The 19,514-nt window shown below is 43.1% G+C and overlaps 1 protein-coding gene across 1 annotated transcript; it reads left to right on the top strand.

The window, feature by feature from the left end:
- Window positions 1-13,369: 13,369 nt before the first annotated feature.
- ckma (creatine kinase, muscle a) lies at window positions 13,370-18,478 on the top strand. Its single transcript, XM_041893746.1, has 8 exons — window positions 13,370-13,477; window positions 15,020-15,228; window positions 15,771-15,925; window positions 16,118-16,250; window positions 16,492-16,663; window positions 16,790-16,913; window positions 17,467-17,656; window positions 17,952-18,478. Exons 2-8 carry the CDS (start codon window positions 15,036-15,038, stop codon window positions 18,128-18,130), a joined length of 1,146 nt encoding a protein of 381 aa, XP_041749680.1. The 5' UTR covers window positions 13,370-13,477; window positions 15,020-15,035; the 3' UTR covers window positions 18,131-18,478.
- The last annotated feature ends 1,036 nt before the right edge of the window (window positions 18,479-19,514 follow it).

Here is a 19,514-nt window from a genome sequence, read left to right as displayed (position 1 = left end):
CTGGAATTGTGATACAGTGAATTATAAGTGAAATAATCTGTCTGTAAACAATTGTTGTAAAAATTATTTGTTTCATGCACAAATTAGATTTCCTAACCGACTTGCCAAAACTATAGTTTGTTAACAAGAAATGTATGGAGTGGTTGATAAATTAGTTTTAATGACTCCAACCTAAGTGTATGTAAACTTCCGACTTCAACTGTATATACACCTGTTCTGAAAGGCCCCATAGTCTGCAACACCACTAAGCAAGGGCCACCACCAAGCAAGCGGCACCATGAAGACCAAGGAGCTCTCCAAACAGGTCAGTGACAAAGTTGTGGAGAAGTACAGATCAGGGTTGGGTTATAAAAAAATATCCAAAACCTTGAACATCTCACGGAGCACCATTAAATCCATTATTAAAAAAACCACAACAAACCTGCCAAGAGAGGGCCGCCCACCAAACCTCTCGGACCAAGCAAGGAGGGCATTAATCAGAGAGGCAACAAAGAGACCAAAGATAAACCTGAAGGAGCTGCAAAGCTCCACAGCGGAGACTGGAGTATCTGCCCATAGGGGAGATTCCCCAAACATATGGAAGAAGGTACTCTGGTCAGATGAGACTAAAATTGAGCTTTTTGGCCATCAAGGAAAACGCTATGTCTGGCGCAAACCCAACACCTCTCATCACCCGAGAACACCATCCCCACAGTGAAGCATGGTGGTGTCAGCATCATGCTGTGGGGATGTTTTTCATCGGCAGGGACTGGGAAACTGGTCAGAATTGAAGGAAGGATGGATGGCGCTAAATACAGGGACATTCTTGAGGGAAACCTGTTTCAGTCTTCCAGAGATTTGAGACTGGGACGGAGGTTCACCTTCCAGCAGGACAATGACCCTAAGCATACTGCTAAAGCAACACTTGAGTGGTTTAAGGGGAAACATTTAAATGTCTTGGAATGGCCTAGTCAAAGCCCAGACCTCAATCCAATTGAGAATCTGTGGTATGACTTAAAGATTGCTGTACACCAGCGGAACCCATCCAACTTGAAGGAGCTGGAGCAGTTTTGCCTTGAAGAATGGGCAAAAATCCCAGTGGCTAGATGTGCCAAGCTTATAGAGACATACCCCAAGAGACTTGCAGCTGTAATTGCTGCAAAAGGTGGCTCTACAAAGTATTGACTTTGGGGGGGGGGGTGAATAATTATGCACGCTCAAGTTTTCTGTTTTTTTGTCTTATTTCTTGTTTGTTTCACACAAAAGTTTTTTGGGACATCTTCAAAGTGGTAGGCATGTTGTGTAAATCAAATGATACAAACCCCCCAAAAATCCATTTTAATTCCAGGTTGTAAGGCAACAAAATAGGAAAAACGCCAAGGGGGGTGAATACTTTCGCAACATGATACAGTATATTGTGGTCAATTACATGACATTTTTGCTGAACCTATAGGCTTTCTGGGAACAGTTTGCATGGCATGGATCTTTGGGATGGAGGACAGACAAGAGACTGACTCAATGAAACTTAATCACCACTTTAGGTAGGTGGTGGGGGGGGGCAGTGTTTGGGGTGTGATAAATATAGCCTCCTCTTGATCTCAGTACACGTGACCCTGCAGGTTCTGGTTTCAATTAGGGCGGGGGGCGGGGGACTATAATGTCATAGCAGTTGGACAGGTGAACAACGATAACATGGTGGTGTAAAAAATTGTCACCATTAAGATTGTATTTATTGGGGGCTTTTAAAAAGCTTGATATGCTGCTCAGGACAAGAGGTGAAGAACAATTTTGAAATCTTATTTCTGTGTCATGTTTCTTAAGTAATTCACAAGAGTATGGATAAGGGTAAGATAATGGTCTAGGAAAGACTATGAGGAATCCTAATGGAGCCCCCTGCTTTGGATGAGTAACCCCCTCCACAATGCTGCTCCTTCGTCTCCCACCTTAAGCATTGAGCCACCAGTTGAAATCCCTTAACATGTTACATATGTAGTGTTCAGAATCAGGTTTCAAAAGGCTAGAAGTATTTTGGGCAGCTGCAGCTTGCCACCATGCTGTTCTGACATGGGTTGTACAGTTGACATGGCTAGCTCCTCCAAAGGGTCAAATTGTAGGGATTCCAAGCAAGGCGCCCTCAGGGGCTCCAATTCTCACTTCCTCCAACACGTATCCAGAGTAGGCCACAAGTGATAATGTCTTCCATGTACAACGTTCTTATGTTCCCAACATATGACTTTCCTTAAAATGCCATCATTGTAACTTTCAGGAATCCTTACAGGTTATGCTTTTGTCTTTGATCCAGTAGTGCTCTACAAAAAAAATACTAAATTAACAAACAGACAAAATGTCCAACATTTTACAAAAAGTTGTACACTGCTTTTGCCAGTATCACGTCGGTTTACTAAGCTTACGTATCCACCTCTCGGCCTTCATCAGAGCTTCTTTGATACAGTGGCTTGCAACAGTATTCACCCCCCTTGGCATTTTTCCTATTTTGTTGCCTTACAACCAGGAATTAAAATGGATTTATTTGGGGTTTGTATCATTTGATTTACACAACATGCCTACCACTTTGAAGATGCAAAATATGTTTTATTGTGAAACAAACAAGAAATAAGACAAAAAAACAGAACTTGAGCATGCATAACTATTCACCCACCCAAAGTCAATACTTTGTAAGGCCACCTTTTGCAGCAATTACAGCTGCAAGTCTCTTGGGGTATGTCTCTATAAGCTTGGCACATCTAGCCACTGGATGTTGGATGAGTTCCGCTGGTGTACAGCAATCTTTAAGTCATACCACAGATTCTCAGTTGAATTGAGGTCTGGGCTTTGACTAGACATTTAAATGTTTCCCCTTAAACCACTCAAGTGTTGCTTTAGCAGTATGCTTAGGGTCATTGTCCTGCTGGAAGGTGAACCTCCGTCCCAGTCTTAAATCTCTGGAAGACTGAAACAGTTTTCCCTCAAGAATGTCCCTGTATTTAGCGCCATCTATCATTCCTTAAATTCTGACCAGTTTCCCAGTCCCTGCCGATGAAAAACATCCCCACAGCAAGATGCTGCCACCACCATGCTTCACTGTGGGGATGGTGTTCTCGGGGTGATGAGAGGTGTTGGGTTTGCGCCAGACATAGCGTTTTCCTTGATGGCCAAAAAGCTCAATTTTAGTCTCATCTGACCAGAGTACCTTCTTCCATATGTTTGGGGAGTCTCCCACATTGCTTTTGGCGAACACCAAACATGTTATTTTTTTCTTTAAGCAATGGCTTTTTTCTGGCCACTCTTCCGTAAAGCCCAGCTCTGTGGAGTGTACGGCTCAGAACAGGTGTATGTATACTGAGATCATGTGACAATTAGATTGCACACAGGTGGACTTTATTTAACTAATTATGTGACTTCCTGAAGGTAATTGATTGCACCAGATCTTATTTAGGGGCTTCATAGCAAAGGGGGTGAATACCACTTTCCCGTAATGTATTTTTTAGATTTTTTTTTTTTTTTTCACCAATTTGGAATATTTTGTGAATGTCCATTACATGAAATCCAAATAAAAAATACATTTAAATTACAGGTTTTAATGCAACAAAATAGGAAAAACGCCAAGGGGGATGAATACTTTTGCAAGGCACTGTACAGTTGAAGTCAGAAGTTTACATACACCTTAGCCAAATACATTTAAACTCAGTTTTTCACAATTCCTGACATTTAATCCTAGTAAGAATTCCCTGTCTTAGGTCAGTTAGGATCACCACTTTATTTTAAGAATGTGAAATGTCAGAATAATAGTAGAGAGAATGATTTATTTCAGCTTTTATTTATTTCATCACATTCCCAGTGGGTCAGAAGTTTACATACACTCAATTAGTATTTGGTAGCATTGCCTTTAAATTGTTTAACTTGGGTCAAATATTTTGGGTAGCCTTCCACAAGCTTCCCACAATAATTTGGGTGAATTTGGCCCATTCATCCTGACAGAGCTGGTGTAACTGAGTCAGGTTTGTAGGTCTCCTTGTTCGCACACGCTTTTTCAGTTCTGCCCACACATTTTCTATAGGATTGAGGTCAGGGCTTTGTGATGGCCACTCCAATACCTTGACTTTGTTGTCCTTAAGCCATTTTGCCACAACTTTGGAAGTATGCTTGGGGTCATTGTCCATTTGGAAGACCCATTTGCGACCAAGCCTAACTTCCTGACTGATGTCTTGAGATGTTGCTTCAATATATCCACATACTTTTCCTTCCTCATGATGCCATCTATTTTGTGAAGTGCACCAGTCCCTCCTGCAGCAAAGCACCCCCACAGCATGATGCTGCCACCCCTGTGCTTCACGGTTGGGATGGTGTTCTTCGGCTTGCAAGCTGTCCCCTTTTTCCTCCAAACATAACAATGGTTATTATGGCCAAACAGTTCTATTTTTGTTTCATCAGACCACAGGACATTTCTCCAAAAAGTACGGTCTTTGTCCCCATGTACAGTTGCAAACCGCAGTCTGGCTTTTCTATGGCGGTTTTGGAGCAGTGGCTTCTTACTTGCTGAGTGGCCTTTCAGGTTATGTCGATATAGGACTTGTTTTACTGTGGATATAGATACTTTTGTACCTGTTTCCTCCAGCATCTTCACAAGGTCCTTTGCTGTTGTTCTGGGATTGATTAGCACTTTTCGTACCAAAGTACGTTCATCTCTAGGAGACAGAACGTGTCTCCTTCCTGAGCGGTATGACGGCTGTGTGGTCCGATGGTGTTCATACTTGCCTACTATTGTTTGTGCAGATGAACGTGGTACTTTTAGGCGATTGGAAATTGCTCCCAAGGATGAACCAGACTTGTGGAGGTATACAATTTGTTTTCTGAGGTCTTGGCTGATTTCTTTTCATTTTTCCATGATGTCAAGCAAAGAGGCACTGAGTTTGAAGGTAGGCCTTGAAATACATCCACAGGTACACCTCCAATTGACTCAAATGATGTCAATTAGCCTATCAGAAGCTTCTAAAGCCATTACATCATTTTCTGGAATTTTCCAAGCTGTTTAAAGGCACAGTCAACTTAGTGTATGTAAACTTCTGACCCACTGGAATTGTGATACAGTGAATTATAAGTGAAATAATCTGTCTGTAAACAATTGTTGGAGAAATCACTTGTTTCATGCACAAAGTAGATGTCCTAACCGACTTGCCAAAACTATAGTTTGTTAACAAGAAATTTGTGGAGTGGTTGAAAAACGAGTTTTAATGACTCCGACCTAAGTGTATGTAAACTTCCGACTTCAACTGTATGCGCTAATGGGCATTAAAAATATATGCTACAAAGCCAACAGCCCAGCACTGTATGTTTTATTTTTCACCCTTTAGTAGACTTCGCTCTACCCACATCCGTTGAGTGCGGTGAATGGAGTTAGAAGAATTAAGCAATTAACTGGAATTAGTGAGTGAGTGGCTAATCGACAACAAGTTATCACTGCACCTTGGCAAAAACCGAATCCATATTATTTGGATCAAAACGGAGACTGAACAAAGTGGATGGGATCAAGGTGACTTGTGCAGGAAATTACATTGTGTCGAAAGAAAGTGTCACTTACTTGGGAATGACTGTGGATCAGTCTCTCTCATGTCAAGCTATTGCAACAAGAGTCCTCATCAAGTGTGCCAACAAGCTCAAGTTTTTATTCCGCAAAACTAGGGTGTTTGACACCAATCGAGAAATTGCTGGTGACAACGTTGATACAGTACGCCACTTTAAGTTATGCCTGTTGTTCAGCATGGTATAGTGGGCTGACAGTGAAGCAGAATAAGAGGATGCAGGTGGCAAAGTACAACATAATCATATATCTGCTGGATGTATCTGCCAGAACCCATGTAGGAGCTAGTCAGTGCAGGGCGCGCTGGTATGTTTCCAGTAGAACAAAGAGTAGCACAGCACAAACTTAACCACATGCACAACGTCAAACAAGGTACTGCCCCTGGGTGCTTGAACACTCATATACACATGGTGCAGCATATAGCCACAATACAAGAGCCAGTGTCCACAATTGCAAGGTGCCCAGAGCCAATGATGCAGCACGGAGCACTTTCTTTTAAACTGGAATTCAATTGTGGAATAGCCTCCCATTAGCCACTAAGCTGTCCCAGTCCCAAAATATTTTTATGGCAGTTTACAAAACGTGTACAGGTCTATAAAGGAGAATGACTGAAATAGACTACTTTTAGTCTTGAATTTTTGTATTGATTATTTATTTATTGATATGTAGGCTTGTTAGTTGCTTATCATAGGCCGATGTATTTTTCTGTGTACTTCCATGTATTTTCCTATCTTTTATGTCCTGTGTTGGTCCTACACCGAGGACAACATTTAAATAAGTGTTTTTACGCTTTCATGTGCAGACCTGGGTTCAAATACTATTTCAAATATCTCAATTACTTTCACATACATTCGATGTAAGTATTCAGATATCTTTTAGTTGAATATTTTTATGTATTTGGAAATACACTTGGAAAGTATTTGAAAATACCCTAATACACTGACTCAAATGCACTGACTCAATTACACTATTTGGTTAAAAGAAATAACCGTTAAAATACTCAAACAAAAGTACTTCTTTTGGGCTGTGCATTTGAAAATACACAGAAAAAGGTATTTAAATAATGAATACTCAAATACACATGTATTTGAACCCAGGTCGGTTCATGAGTCATCCTCTGGGCTTCTTGTAGTTTCTAAACTGTACGAATTGTTTTACCCCCCAAAAATGTATCAATCCATCAATAAATCCATTCAATCAATATAAATCATGAAACCTCAATGTAGACATCGACCAATTTATTTAAGTCATTAAGAACAGTGCAGGATAAATAAGTAATCCATACATCAGTAAATTCATATTTTATATCTACAACATTACATGAAACAACATTTCTAACCAAATTTGGCTCAAACATCCGCTGGTCAGTGTGAGTGCACTAGGAAAGTGTCTGTGGACTGTCTGCGTATGAAAGGATAGTGTATGCCCGAAATGTTTTTAATCATGTTTCCTCATTCTGTAGTCTATGGGGTGAGAAGGCACTGGCATTTAGGTTTCTCCAGCCTTGGACGGTGGTTCCTGAACTCGTCATCCTTGCATAACCCAAATAAGATTAACCAACTCTCTGCATTGGGAAACATTGACCTAGACAACAAGACAGTATAAAAAATATCTGTAGTCTACAGATGTAGGATCTTAATTCAATCACTCTTTTGTTGCTGAGAATTTCTGTGCCGCAGGAAATGCAGATGAGCTTCGTGATTTACATAAATTCACTGAAAACCTGCACTAACACACCTTTATATTAACTGTATTCCACTTTTCACGTAGCCTCATTTTGTCCAGCTAATAGCTTAACCACCGATCAAGCGACATTATGGACTAAACGTTCAAATACCGTTGCTGCAGGATTCTTTTGCTGCAACAATACAGGTCAAATTAAGATCCTACATCTGTATGTAGTGAGGTGGCCAGACTGTGAGGTGAGATAATTTATTTGGTCTGAGCAGAGGGGTTTCCATATCTTGTGAAGTCACAGTGATTCCGTAGCTTTTATAGTGTGATCTGTTGGTTCACACGCATCGTATAACGTCCCTCCGTTGCATAACTGTTCTAGCTCGGATCTGGGCGGCTGTAGTGTGTGACAGGTTTGCACTTTGCAGCTGCTATATCAGGAGACTGAGAGAGACATTCTTAGACGCTACTACTTAACTGTCTCTCAACCTACAGCTCGACTAATGATCGGTACGGAAGAAACACACTCAAAACACACAGGCCTATTACTGCACTGCTGAGGTTACCATTATCAAAGTTGTGAGTTAACAGTGTTGTCAACCCATTCCAGCCCAGTAGACTCATTCCAATTTCATAATGCAACAACAACGCAATCTCTAATTTACAACGTGTATCCATTGCAAAAAGCTGGATGGTCAGCTTTAATCAGGGTGACAGTTAAGATTGCTGATGAGTCTTGGGGTGTGGGGGATTGGGCATAAGGAGGGTGGAAGAGGGGTGGGTGGCAGGAGCTGGGAAAGAGACTAATTTGGTCAGCCCCCTGTTGAAGGTGGACATGCAGCAGACAGCTGTGTAACAAGAGACAGAGTGTCAATTCAGGGCAAGGGCAGCGTGACCAGCCCACACTCCACCCCTCCATATCCCCTCACAGTGGTAGAGGAAGGAGGGGGTAGAGTAGTTGGGTTGGGGTTTAGTAGGTGAGGTTGCGATTGGGGTGAGGGAAGGCAGAGGGAATGAGGGAGTTATCAGGGGTCAAGAAAGAAAGAGTGAAGACATAGTGTGTGGGATTGAGTGTTGGGTTAGGGTTAGGAACAAGGTGGTGTGGTGGGTGACAGGTGTGATTGGGTAAGGCAAGTGTTGTGGTGGGACAAGCCAGGGATGCAAGCTGTTGCCGTTGCCAGATCACACCATAGACTGGCAGGGATGGCGGGATGCCCGTCTCCCCTGGGGCTATCTCAAGGCACTTCATCGCTCATGGGACTTTCTCTGCATCAGTGTTGGTCTCCTCTCACTTTGTCCAGGCTCTGTAAACCTGCTGCAAATAGACCAAGCAGTACATTCCGACAGGAGGATGACAATGATGCTGCCTTCAAGTGCTGTCAGAAAATTCTGGAATATGATCATTTTAGTACCCAAGTTAATGAGTTGTGATGTTTCATCACTGACCTTTCACCTTTTCAACCAAGATGGTACTGTCAAGATTAGCAAGTTAGACAACTTTATTATCGGCAATGTTAGCTAGCTCATCTAGCTAGCTAAATTAGTTGAAAATCAAATCAAATATTATTTGTCACATGCGCCGAATACAACAGGTGTAGACCTTACAGTGAAATGCTTACTTACAAACCCTAAACCAACAATGCAGTTAAAAAAAAGTGTTAAGAAGTATTTACTAAATAAACTGAAGTAAAAAAAGAAAAAAAAAAAGAAAGATAAAACAAATAGGAAAAAAAATAATAATTAAAGAGCAACGATAAAATAACAGTAACAAGGCTATTTACAGGGGGTACCGGTACAGAGTCAATGTGCAGGGGCACAGGATAGTCGAGGTAATTGAGGTAATATGTACATGTAGGTAGCGGTAAAGTGACTATGCATAGATAATAAACAGATAGTAGCAGCAGCGTAAAAATGGTGGTGGTGGGGGGTGGTGGGGGGTGGGGGGGGTGGGGGGGGGTGGGGGGTCAATGCAAATAGTCCGGATAGCCATTTGATTAGCTGTTCAGGAGTCATGGCTTGGGGGTAGAAGCTGTTAAGAAGCCTTTTGGACCTAGACTTGCCGGTACCACTTGCCGTGCGATCGCAGAGAGAACAGTCTATGACTAGGGTGGCTGGAGTCTTTGGCAATTTTTAGGGCCATCCTCTGACTCGGCCTGGTATAGAGGTCCTGGATGGCAGGAAGCTTGGCCCCAGTGATGTACTGGGCCGTACGCACTACCCTCTGTAGTGCCTTGTGGTCGGAGGCCGAGCAGTTGCCATACCTGGTGGTGATGCAACCAGTCAGGATGCTCTCGATGGTCCAGGTGTATAACTTTTTGAGGATCTGAGGACCCATGCCAAATCTTTTCAGTCTCCTGAGGGGGAATAGGCATTGTCGTGTCCTCTTCATGACTGTCTTGGTGTGTTTGGACCATGATAGTTTGTTGGTGATGTGGACACCAAGGAACTTGAAGCTCCCAACCTGCTCCACTACAGCCCCGTAGATGAGAATGGGGCGTGCTAAGCACTCCTTTTCCTGTAGTCCACGACCATCTCCTTTGTCTTGATCACGTTGAGGGAGAGGTTGTTATCCTGGCACCACATTGCCAGGTCTCTGACCTCCTCCCTATTGGCTGACTCATCGTTGTCTGTGATCAGGCCTACCACTTTTGTGTCGTCGGCAAACGTAATGATTGTGTTGGAGTCGTGCTTGGCCATGCAGTCATAGGTGAACAGGGAGTACAGGAGGGGACTGAGCACGCACTCCTGAGGGGCCCCCGTGTTAAGGATCAGCGTGGCAGATGTGTTGTTACCTACCCTTACCACCTGGGGGCGGCCCGTCAGGAAGTCCAGGATCCAGTTGCAGAGGGAGGTGTTTAGTCCCAGGATCCTTAGCTTAGTGATGAGCTTTGAGGGCACTATGGTGTTGAACGCTGAGCTGTAGTCAATGAATAGCATTCTCACGTAGGTGTTCCTTTTGTCCAGGTGGGAAAGGGCAGTATGGAGTGCAATAGAGATTGCGTCATCTGTGGATTTGTTGGGGCTGTATGCAAATTGGAGTGGGTCTAGGGTTTCTGGGATAATGGTGTTGATGTGAACCATGACCAGCCTTTCAAAGCACTGCTATAGGTCGGTAGTTTAGGCAGGTTACCTTGGTGATCTTGGGCACAGGGACTATGGTGGTCTTCTTGAAACGTGTTGGTATTACAGGCTCGGTCAGGGACAGGTTGAAAATGTCAGTGAAGACACTTGCCAGTTGGTCAACACATGCTCAGAGTACACGTCCTGGTAATCCGTCTGGCCCTGCGGCCTTGTGAATGTTGACCTGTTTAAAGGTCTTACCCACATTGGCTACGGAGATTGTGATCACACAGTCGTCCGGAACAGCTGGTGCTCTCATGCATGCTTCAGTGTTGCTTGCCTCGAAGCGCGCATAGAAGTCATTTAGCTCTTCTGGTAGGCTCGTGTCACTGGGCAGCTTGCGGCTGTGCTTCCCTTTGTAGTCTGTAATAGTTTGCAAGCCCTGCCACATCCGATGAGCATTTGAGCCGGTGTAGTGGGATTGAATCTTAGTCCTGTATTGACGCTTTGCCTGTTTGATGGTTCGTCGGAGGGCATAGCAGGATTTCATAGCAGAAGCGTCCGGGTTAGAGTCCCGCTCCTTGAAAGCGGCAGCTCTACCCTTTAGCTCAGTGTAGATGTTGCCTGTAATCCATGGCTTCTGGTTGGGGTATGTACGTACGGTCACTGTGGGGACGACGTCATTGATGAAGCCAGTGACTGATGTGGTGTACTCCTCAATGCCATCGGAAGAATCCCGGAACATATTCCAGTCTGTGCTAGCAAAACAGTCCTGTAGCTTAGCATCTGCGTCATCTGACCACTTCCGTATTGAGCGAGTCACTGGTACTTCCTGCTTTAGTTTTTGCTTGTAAGCAGGAATCAGGAGGATATAGTTATGGTCAGTTTTGCCAAATGGAGGGCGAGGGAGATCTTTGTACGCATCTCTGTGTGTGGAGTAAAGGGGGTCTAGAGTTTTTTCCCCCTCTGGTTGCACATGTAACATACTGGTAGAAATGAGGTAAAACAGATTTTGAATAATTGTTCTGAATAAAAAACACTTGAATGCCATTATGTCATATTTATGACCTCAATAACTAGGAAATACAACATACAGAGGAGCATTTGAGAGAAGCACAACATCATAATAATGAATTAATTTGAATTAGGGAAGGGGTCTGTAGTGTCCATTATGGGTGCAAAGTAATGTGATTGACTTTTGGGGGTCATTTGATAATATTACAATTATAGTGGCAGATGCATGGATTAATTTGCACGAGACAGGAATGGGAGATGGTTTGGGTGAATCAAACCACCAAGGGGCTCTACAACATCTCAGGCATGAGTGTAATACTGGTGCCTGACTGAACATTTTCAATTGGCGCTGATGAAGATTTGATTCAAAGGGCATTAGAGTGGCTTGGAAACATGATGCCATTTGAAAAGGAGACAAATAATTAGCAGGAAAACCTTTTGTCATCATTGTGATGTCGCCAGGAAAACTTGATGCAGTATAACTTTAGCTAGCTAGCTAAGATTGAGGGGACAGCACCAGACAGTACCACCAAAAAGTTATCCTTCCCACCATCTAATCTTTCTTTGACAGCCCCTCTAATCATACAGTGGCCATAAAGAAACCCAGAACAAGACTGGGTCAGAGTAGACTGTGTCTGAAGTTGTGGGCCTGCCCTCACCCGCCAACAGACACATATCCCCGCCACATGATGGGCTTCCAACGCTGCTAAAATGTCCTTCTTGCAAATACTCTGTCTGGATAAAAACATAATGATGCGCAAACTAGATCTGCTGTTCAATCAATCAATCAAATGCATTTTATAAAGCCCTTTTTACATCAGCAGTTGTCACAAAGTGCTTTACAGATAACCAGCCTAAAACCCCAAAGAGCAAGCAATGCAGATGCAGAAGCACAGTGCATAGGAAAAACTCCCCAGATGGCAGGAACCTAGGAAGAAAGAAACCTAGAGAGGAACCAAGCTCCGAAGAGTGGCCAGTCCTCTTCTGGCTGTACCGGGTTGAGATTTAAGAGTACATGTGGTCATTAATGCCAGATCATTGATCTAATGTGGCCTGCATTGATCTAAGGTGACATTGAATATAACATTAATATAATTCACTTGACATGTAAATAACATGCATTACACATGCATTACTAATTAATGTGTAATATACAAAACACATTAAAAGACAAACCTACTATAGGCTAAACTGAGTAGCGTTCATGGGGTATAGGAATCCATGTGATAAGGCAAAAGAATTCCAGCTTTTCCCAACCTTTGCTACTGACATAAGGACCCCTGCTATCCATGGCATGTTTGTCAAAAGCATTGCTCAGCTTTTTTGGAGCGTGCTACTTACTACTCCCACCCTATCGCACAACCCCTCCCACCATCCTGATGACCCAGTGGAGAGTCGACTCCAAAATACTTGATTCCTCGACTCCTTGACCATCGAGCGGGTCTACTCCCATTTTATTTAAAAAAAGAATTGATTGCTGCTAATATTGATTATTTTAGGATAATGTAAGTAACACATATCTGCAATACAATAGCATGTTCTTCGACTAAAGAGCAGCTTCAAGCTATCTGTTTATTGAGTTTTAAATTCATTAAGGTATAGGCAGCTAGGCTGATGTACTGATTAGCCTTGATTATTTTGGTTAGTAGATTGTCAGACAGCTCCGTTTGTATCACTAGTCAATCACATAGTTCATGAGTGTGCATACACACACTCAATTATAGCTAATTGTAGCTCATTTTGGCCAGTTTTGTTAACTTGGAGTCTAAAGAGAGTCAATTCCATAGACTCTGCTAGCAAGAGTCAGGAATCGACTGCAAAAATCCTGGATGGACTCCACAAAAACACTAGATCCCCCACCACAGGCTCTATTGCAGGGAGACAGGGAGGGGAGAGCATGGAGGGGTTGAGAGGGTGAGGGTGCAGCTGCAGCCCCGCCTTGGATGACAGATGTAAATCCAGTCCTTTCGTAAACTAAACTGGGTATCAGAGACAGGCTTGGGCCAATGAGAGACTGGCATGCAATAAAATGGGCAGCCAATGGCTGCGTGTCTGCCCGGTATATAAGAACAGGGCAAGGATCTTCAGAGTTGGGTGACCTCTATATTTTGGCTCTGGTGAACAGGATCTGATCCCAAGGACTGTTACTTCTTTTTCTTGTCTGGTGTGCAGGTAAAAACGCAACGCTGTGCTTTGTATGAATAGCTAAGGCTTTGGGATGAGGGCAGTGTGGCGGTTTGGATTAGTTGGACTCGGAAAGGCTTCTGAGCTTACAGTTTTTGGGGAGAAAAGGTTTGAAAAATGTAATTGTGCACATTAGTTAGCTGAGTTCTGTTATTTTGTCTTGTCCCTATTTGAAAGGGGGAGGTGCTTTACAAGCTCCTCAGTTGTTGTTTTTTAACCTTTCCTACACACTTTTCTTTCGTTTTTTAGTTTTAATCATATTGTTTTGTATTTTTCTTCTGTGCAAATAAATAATACAAATAACAATATACTTAAATGAGGCATATACTTAATGATGCAAAAATAAGTAATGGGTCAGCAAATGTATATATGGGGGCATTCTGGAAGGGTTTCAGATCAGTGGGATAATGAACAGCATATCTTAGTAGGAGTCTGATTCTCTTGGCTCATTTGATAAAAACAAAAAAATTATCTGGAAATGAAGATGTGAATTGTGAAGTTGTGAACTGTTGCAAACTTTTATAAGCTTTGTGTCGGCAAATGGTTCTCTGGTGTGGATACTGAGATAGATAAGTAAGTGTATCACAATCAGATACAGTATAAGGGCTATACACAGCTGTGGAACAGGTGTAAAAAGATTGCTGGTCTTGAATGTCCAGAAGTTGCTTTTCGGACAGTTACTGTAACAGTCACACCCTTTTCATTGCTTTTGGACATGGGCATGTGATGCAACAAGTGTGTCAATAGTTCCGTCCAGATCATGTGCTCATTCTTTTCAATCAATATTTCAAGAAAGGTTGAGGTAAATTCCATCCCAACCAAATGCATTTAAGGAACATAAAGGAAATACAATTTATGAATTGGAGAATGGCCTATCAAGTATAGTGAATACAATTCAATTAATGAGTTGACCTTTAAAATCAATTTACCCTGGTGTTAAAAAACAAATACACAGCAATGTTGTTTCACAAGACTTCATGTGTGACGCGCATCAAGGTAGCTAAATGTTTCAAGATATTGTGATGGAAAAGCAAGAGGGGCTGGAAAGGGTAATGACATGAAGGGGGGGCTCTTTGCATGAGTGGAGAGGAGGGGTTGGAAATATGTTGCATAGGTAAGGGGACAAAGGGAATATAGGATAGGGGTGGAATGTTGAAGAGGATGTGAGGTTTGGGTTGAGGGTGTTAAAAATACCCAACACACAAGTGCTCCTCCCCCTTATCTATTCCGAACAGAAACATGACCCAGTGGACGGGGACGTTGACTGACGTTTGTAACTAGGATACGGGGTATCCACACCACTAGGAGTTTTTGCAGCTGTTCTATCGAGTATCCCACAGTAATCTTTTAAAACGTTGGGCTAAGGAAGTTTCTCTGGCCCTGAGACAGAGCACTCCTTGTAGACTCTACTCAGCTGTCAGTGTCAGGGAACTTCCTATCAGATCGGTTACTATTAGGATTTGTGGATTGTTTTCTGTGCAAATAGACAATAAAGATCTGAAGATTTCTTATTTTCTTTCACCCCTACAGTGTTAGAAACGCAATCATGCCTTTCGGTAACACCCACAACAACTTCAAACTCAACTTCAAAGTTGAGGAGGAGTACCCTGACCTCACCAAGCACAACAACCACATGGCCAAGGTGCTGACCAAGGACATGTACGCCAAACTGAGGGACAAACAGACCTCCTCCGGCTTCACCGTGGATGACGTCATCCAGACCGGTGTCGACAACCCTGGTGAGTGCCACATATCTCCCAAACCCTCTGAGGATATCACCACAAACACACAACTGTCAAAGGTAGAGCTGAGAAGTTATGATCCCTAAAGTAGTCTGCACAACCATAGTAGCCTGCTGAGTTGAAGCTTAGGCATCAATCAATCATAATGCAATTGCTTAAGAGATACTAATACCACAACATATAATATTAACTAGATGAAGTGGCGTGTGGGTACTAGGGTGATGATGTAGCCTATAACCAAGACTGCACTCTAGTCATTGAGTGGGATGGACACAGGAACCCAGTTGAGGAGTTCCAATAATGCAACGCTGTAATGCATGTGGAATTGGGGCTTATATGGAGGGTTATATGCGCAAGCTTCAATGTTCGTGGGCTTTTAGTTTCTTACAATATATAATACTGTATGTGCAGCGTACATTTCACATATCACACTCACACACTTTGAATTCTTGCGTATTTTTCATACAACAGTGGTTTATTAATGTCAGTTAGCCTACTATGTAGATGTGCTGCCTTTTTACCCTCCTCCCCCTCCTCAGGTCACCCCTTCATCATGACCGTTGGCTGCGTGGCTGGTGATGAGGAGTCCTACGAGGTCTTCAAGGATCTGTTGGACCCCATCATCTCAGACCGTCATAGTGGATACAAGCCCACAGACAAGCACAAGACCGACCTGAACTTCGAGAACCTGAAGGTAGAGGCTCATTCTTCTGACATGTTTTATGGCTTTCATTTGCTATATGAAATGCCAAAGAGTACTGCTGAGCAAAAGTAGTGTGGAAAATGTTTGAATAATCTCTACATAGGAGGTTGGGAATCACAAACTTCTTTGAGACACTTTAAATGTTCAGGTCTAAAACTCTGTTGTGACCTTCTCTCTGTGTAGGGAGGGGATGACCTGGACCCCAGCTACGTCCTGTCCAGCCGTGTGCGTACCGGCCGCAGCATCAAGGGATATACCCTGCCCCCCCACAACAGCCGTGGCGAGCGCAGAGCAGTGGAGAGACTGTCCGTCGAGGGTGAGCCTCCCAGCTATCGATAGCTACAGTACATTCACAGGATTATGCATGAAGCTAGGCAGTAAAACGAACAAAAGGGAAATGGAGATCCGAATTCTTAGCCACCCCTCAAATTAATTGGAAATAGAGATCAAGAGTGAATCCTTAGCTAAAATGACTAGTGCATGGTGTCGGATAACTCCATGCAGGGAGATACCATGTTAAGAGTGAGGGGAAACTGAGGGGTTTTCTGTCTCTCCAGCTCTGAACACCCTGGATGGTGAATTCAAGGGAAAGTACTACCCCCTGAATAAGATGAGCGATGCCGAGCAGGAGCAGCTTATCGCTGACCACTTCTTGTTTGACAAGCCCGTCTCCCCCCTGCTGCTGGGCGCTGGTATGGCCCGTGACTGGCCCGATGCAAGAGGAATCTGGTATGTCCCCAGAACACAGACCCATACCAATAGTCAACCAAAACAATACTGTATTGTACTGTACAGAATATCCCACCACGTATCATAGTGATGTGTCATGTGAAACCTCATCCCTCCTTTCTGAAGGCACAACGATGCCAAGAGCTTCTTGGTCTGGGTGAACGAGGAGGATCACCTGCGTGTCATCTCCATGGAGAAGGGTGGCAACATGAAGGAGGTCTTCAGACGCTTCTGCGTTGGTCTGAAAAGGGTATGTACTGGTACTGAAACTATTTTGCAACTAGCTCTCACAGTCTCACGTCTGAATTAGACGTTCAACCATGTATCTCAAACCTCAAATTTCGAAGTTGTTGCAAACATCAAATTTAGAAATGTTTAAGGTTAAGTTTAGGCATTAACTCAGAATGTTTAAGGTTAGGGTTAAGTTTAGGCATTAACTCTGAAATCTTAAGGTTAGGCATTAACTCTGAATGGTTAAGGTAAGGGTTAAGGTTAGGGATTGGCATAAAACAAAATCTCAAAAATAACTTATGCCCATCCACTAGCCCCGTCCACAACACCCTAGCAAAACCGACACCTACTTGAGGGTAACAGTGCTCACTGTTGCCCCTAGTGGCCGGTTTCCACGTCATCTCCCGACGTCCTCAGACATGGATGGACGTCGAATACTGACTTGTTTCACGGGTAACTTGGCTGCCATTTTGACAATGCAGAAAAACACCCCTAACACAATGAAAAGACATGAAAACGCAGAGAGACAATTACAAGAATGTTGATACAGGGTTGTTTCTTTCACCTGACAGATTGAGGAGACTTTCAAGAAGCACAACCACGGCTTCATGTGGAACGAGCATCTTGGCTACGTACTGACCTGCCCCTCCAACCTGGGAACTGGTCTGCGTGGTGGCGTGCACGTCAAGCTGCCCAAGCTGAGTACACACGCCAAGTTTGAGGAGATCTTGACCAGGCTGCGTCTGCAGAAGCGTGGCACAGGTATCAACACGCACAACAAAAAATATCTAGAACAGCTGCTGATATATTCAACTCTGATTCGTCACAGATCACGACAGTCTTCCCTTTAACAACAAAACATGTAAAAAGGAACAGAGATTAAGATGACCGAAAGCTATTCTGAAATAGCCATATCCACAGCGGTTAGGACATCTATTCATTTAGTCTGTTATTTTTGGTGATATTTAGATGATTTACGGTATGAGTAATGGTGCAGAGATTGTCTGAGACATTCACTTACACCCGCTTCTCTCTCCCTTTTCCCTGCTCTCTACAGGTGGCGTGGACACCGCCTCCGTGGGTGGAGTGTTCGACATCTCCAACGCTGACCGTCTGGGATCCTCTGAGGTAGATCAGGTCCAGATGGTGGTGGATGGTGTCAAGCTCATGGTGGAGATGGAGAAGAAGCTGGAGAAGGGAGAGGCCATCGACAGCATGATCCCCGCCCAGAAGTAAAGAGTTGTTGACGTCGCTGGTCGTCTTCTGTTTTTCTATTGTCAAGTAATGTACCATTGAGCCAACCAACCGGCGTGGAGAGGAAACTGATGCTCGCTCTAGAGACTCTTGACTGCTCACCTATTTTTCTTCTTTCCTTCAGCCTTTCTTTCTCTCCTTTGTTTTTTCCTTTCCTTTTCTTCCTTGCGCCTTTTTCCACTTCTCTCCTGTTCAGTTTGTAACATCCTGGATCAGCTTCCACTGAAGTCAGCTTGCCTGACAGATGTGGCATCACTTAAACTTGAAATTTGGTTCTAGAAAATGATCATTGAAACTGTGATTAAAAAAACCTGGCCTCATGAACTAAAACAGATTGGTCTTTCATGTTCATGCACTCATGATAAGTCACTGCAAATCTAATACTGTTCAATTTAACAATCAAAAAGTGTCTATATGGTTCCACACTACACAGAGTTAATAGTACACGTTCAAAAGTGTAAATTTCACAGATATTCTGTAACTCAGTAAATAGTTGCAAATTAAGATAACTGGCCATCACTGGTTTGTTGGAATTACTCTACTTTGGTGTAAAATGTAAAAAAAATATATATAATCCATCAGAGACATTTCTTAAAGACATGCTCCCGAACTTTGGCGACTACTAAGTATTTTTTAAACCTCCCACTTTGGTCTGGATGTGTCAGTGTAGTTCATACATGCATAATATATGAGCTGAATTACTGTTTTACCTCAATTAGCCACAAAATCCCTAGTTTGAAAGGAACAGTTTTCTGGATGCTGTGCTGCGCCATTTTTCCTACATTTACCCCCTAGAAATTTGAGTTCAACCAATGAGCTTCATATCTGTACCTGAGGCAGAGGTCGGTAATCCAGAACAGTGTCACAAGGTACAGAATGGCAAGCAGTCTCAGGGTCAGGGCAGGCAGAATTGTCAAAACTGGGGAAACTGAAAAACAGGGACTAGAGCAAAACAGGAGTACGGGAAAAACGCGGGTAAGCTTGACGAGACAAGACGAACTGGCAACAGACAAACAGAAAACACTGGTATAAATACACAGGGGATAATGAGGACAAATGGGAGACACCTGGTGGGGGTGGAGACAAGTACAAGACAGGTGAAACCGGTCTGGGTGTGACACTTCAGTACCTCGCAATTTGAGTGACAGCTAGCAAGATGCACATGATGCAGCCACAGCAGAGCGAGAAAGAGCAATGACGTGGTGCACATATCTGCACATACAGTAGGGTCCAAAATGATTTACACCCTTGATAAAGATTAGCAATAATGACTGTATAAAATAAATAATTCAAATACTGAGCTATATTGTATGCTCCAAATAATTGGGAAAATTATGTTATTTTATACTAATACAGTTACGAGAGT

This window comes from Coregonus clupeaformis, chromosome 13 (assembly GCF_020615455.1).
Source record: "Coregonus clupeaformis isolate EN_2021a chromosome 13, ASM2061545v1, whole genome shotgun sequence".
NCBI lineage: Eukaryota > Metazoa > Chordata > Actinopteri > Salmoniformes > Salmonidae > Coregonus > Coregonus clupeaformis.
The sequence above is the reverse complement of the archived record's forward strand: the minus strand, read 5'-3'. Positions and strand labels throughout refer to the sequence as shown.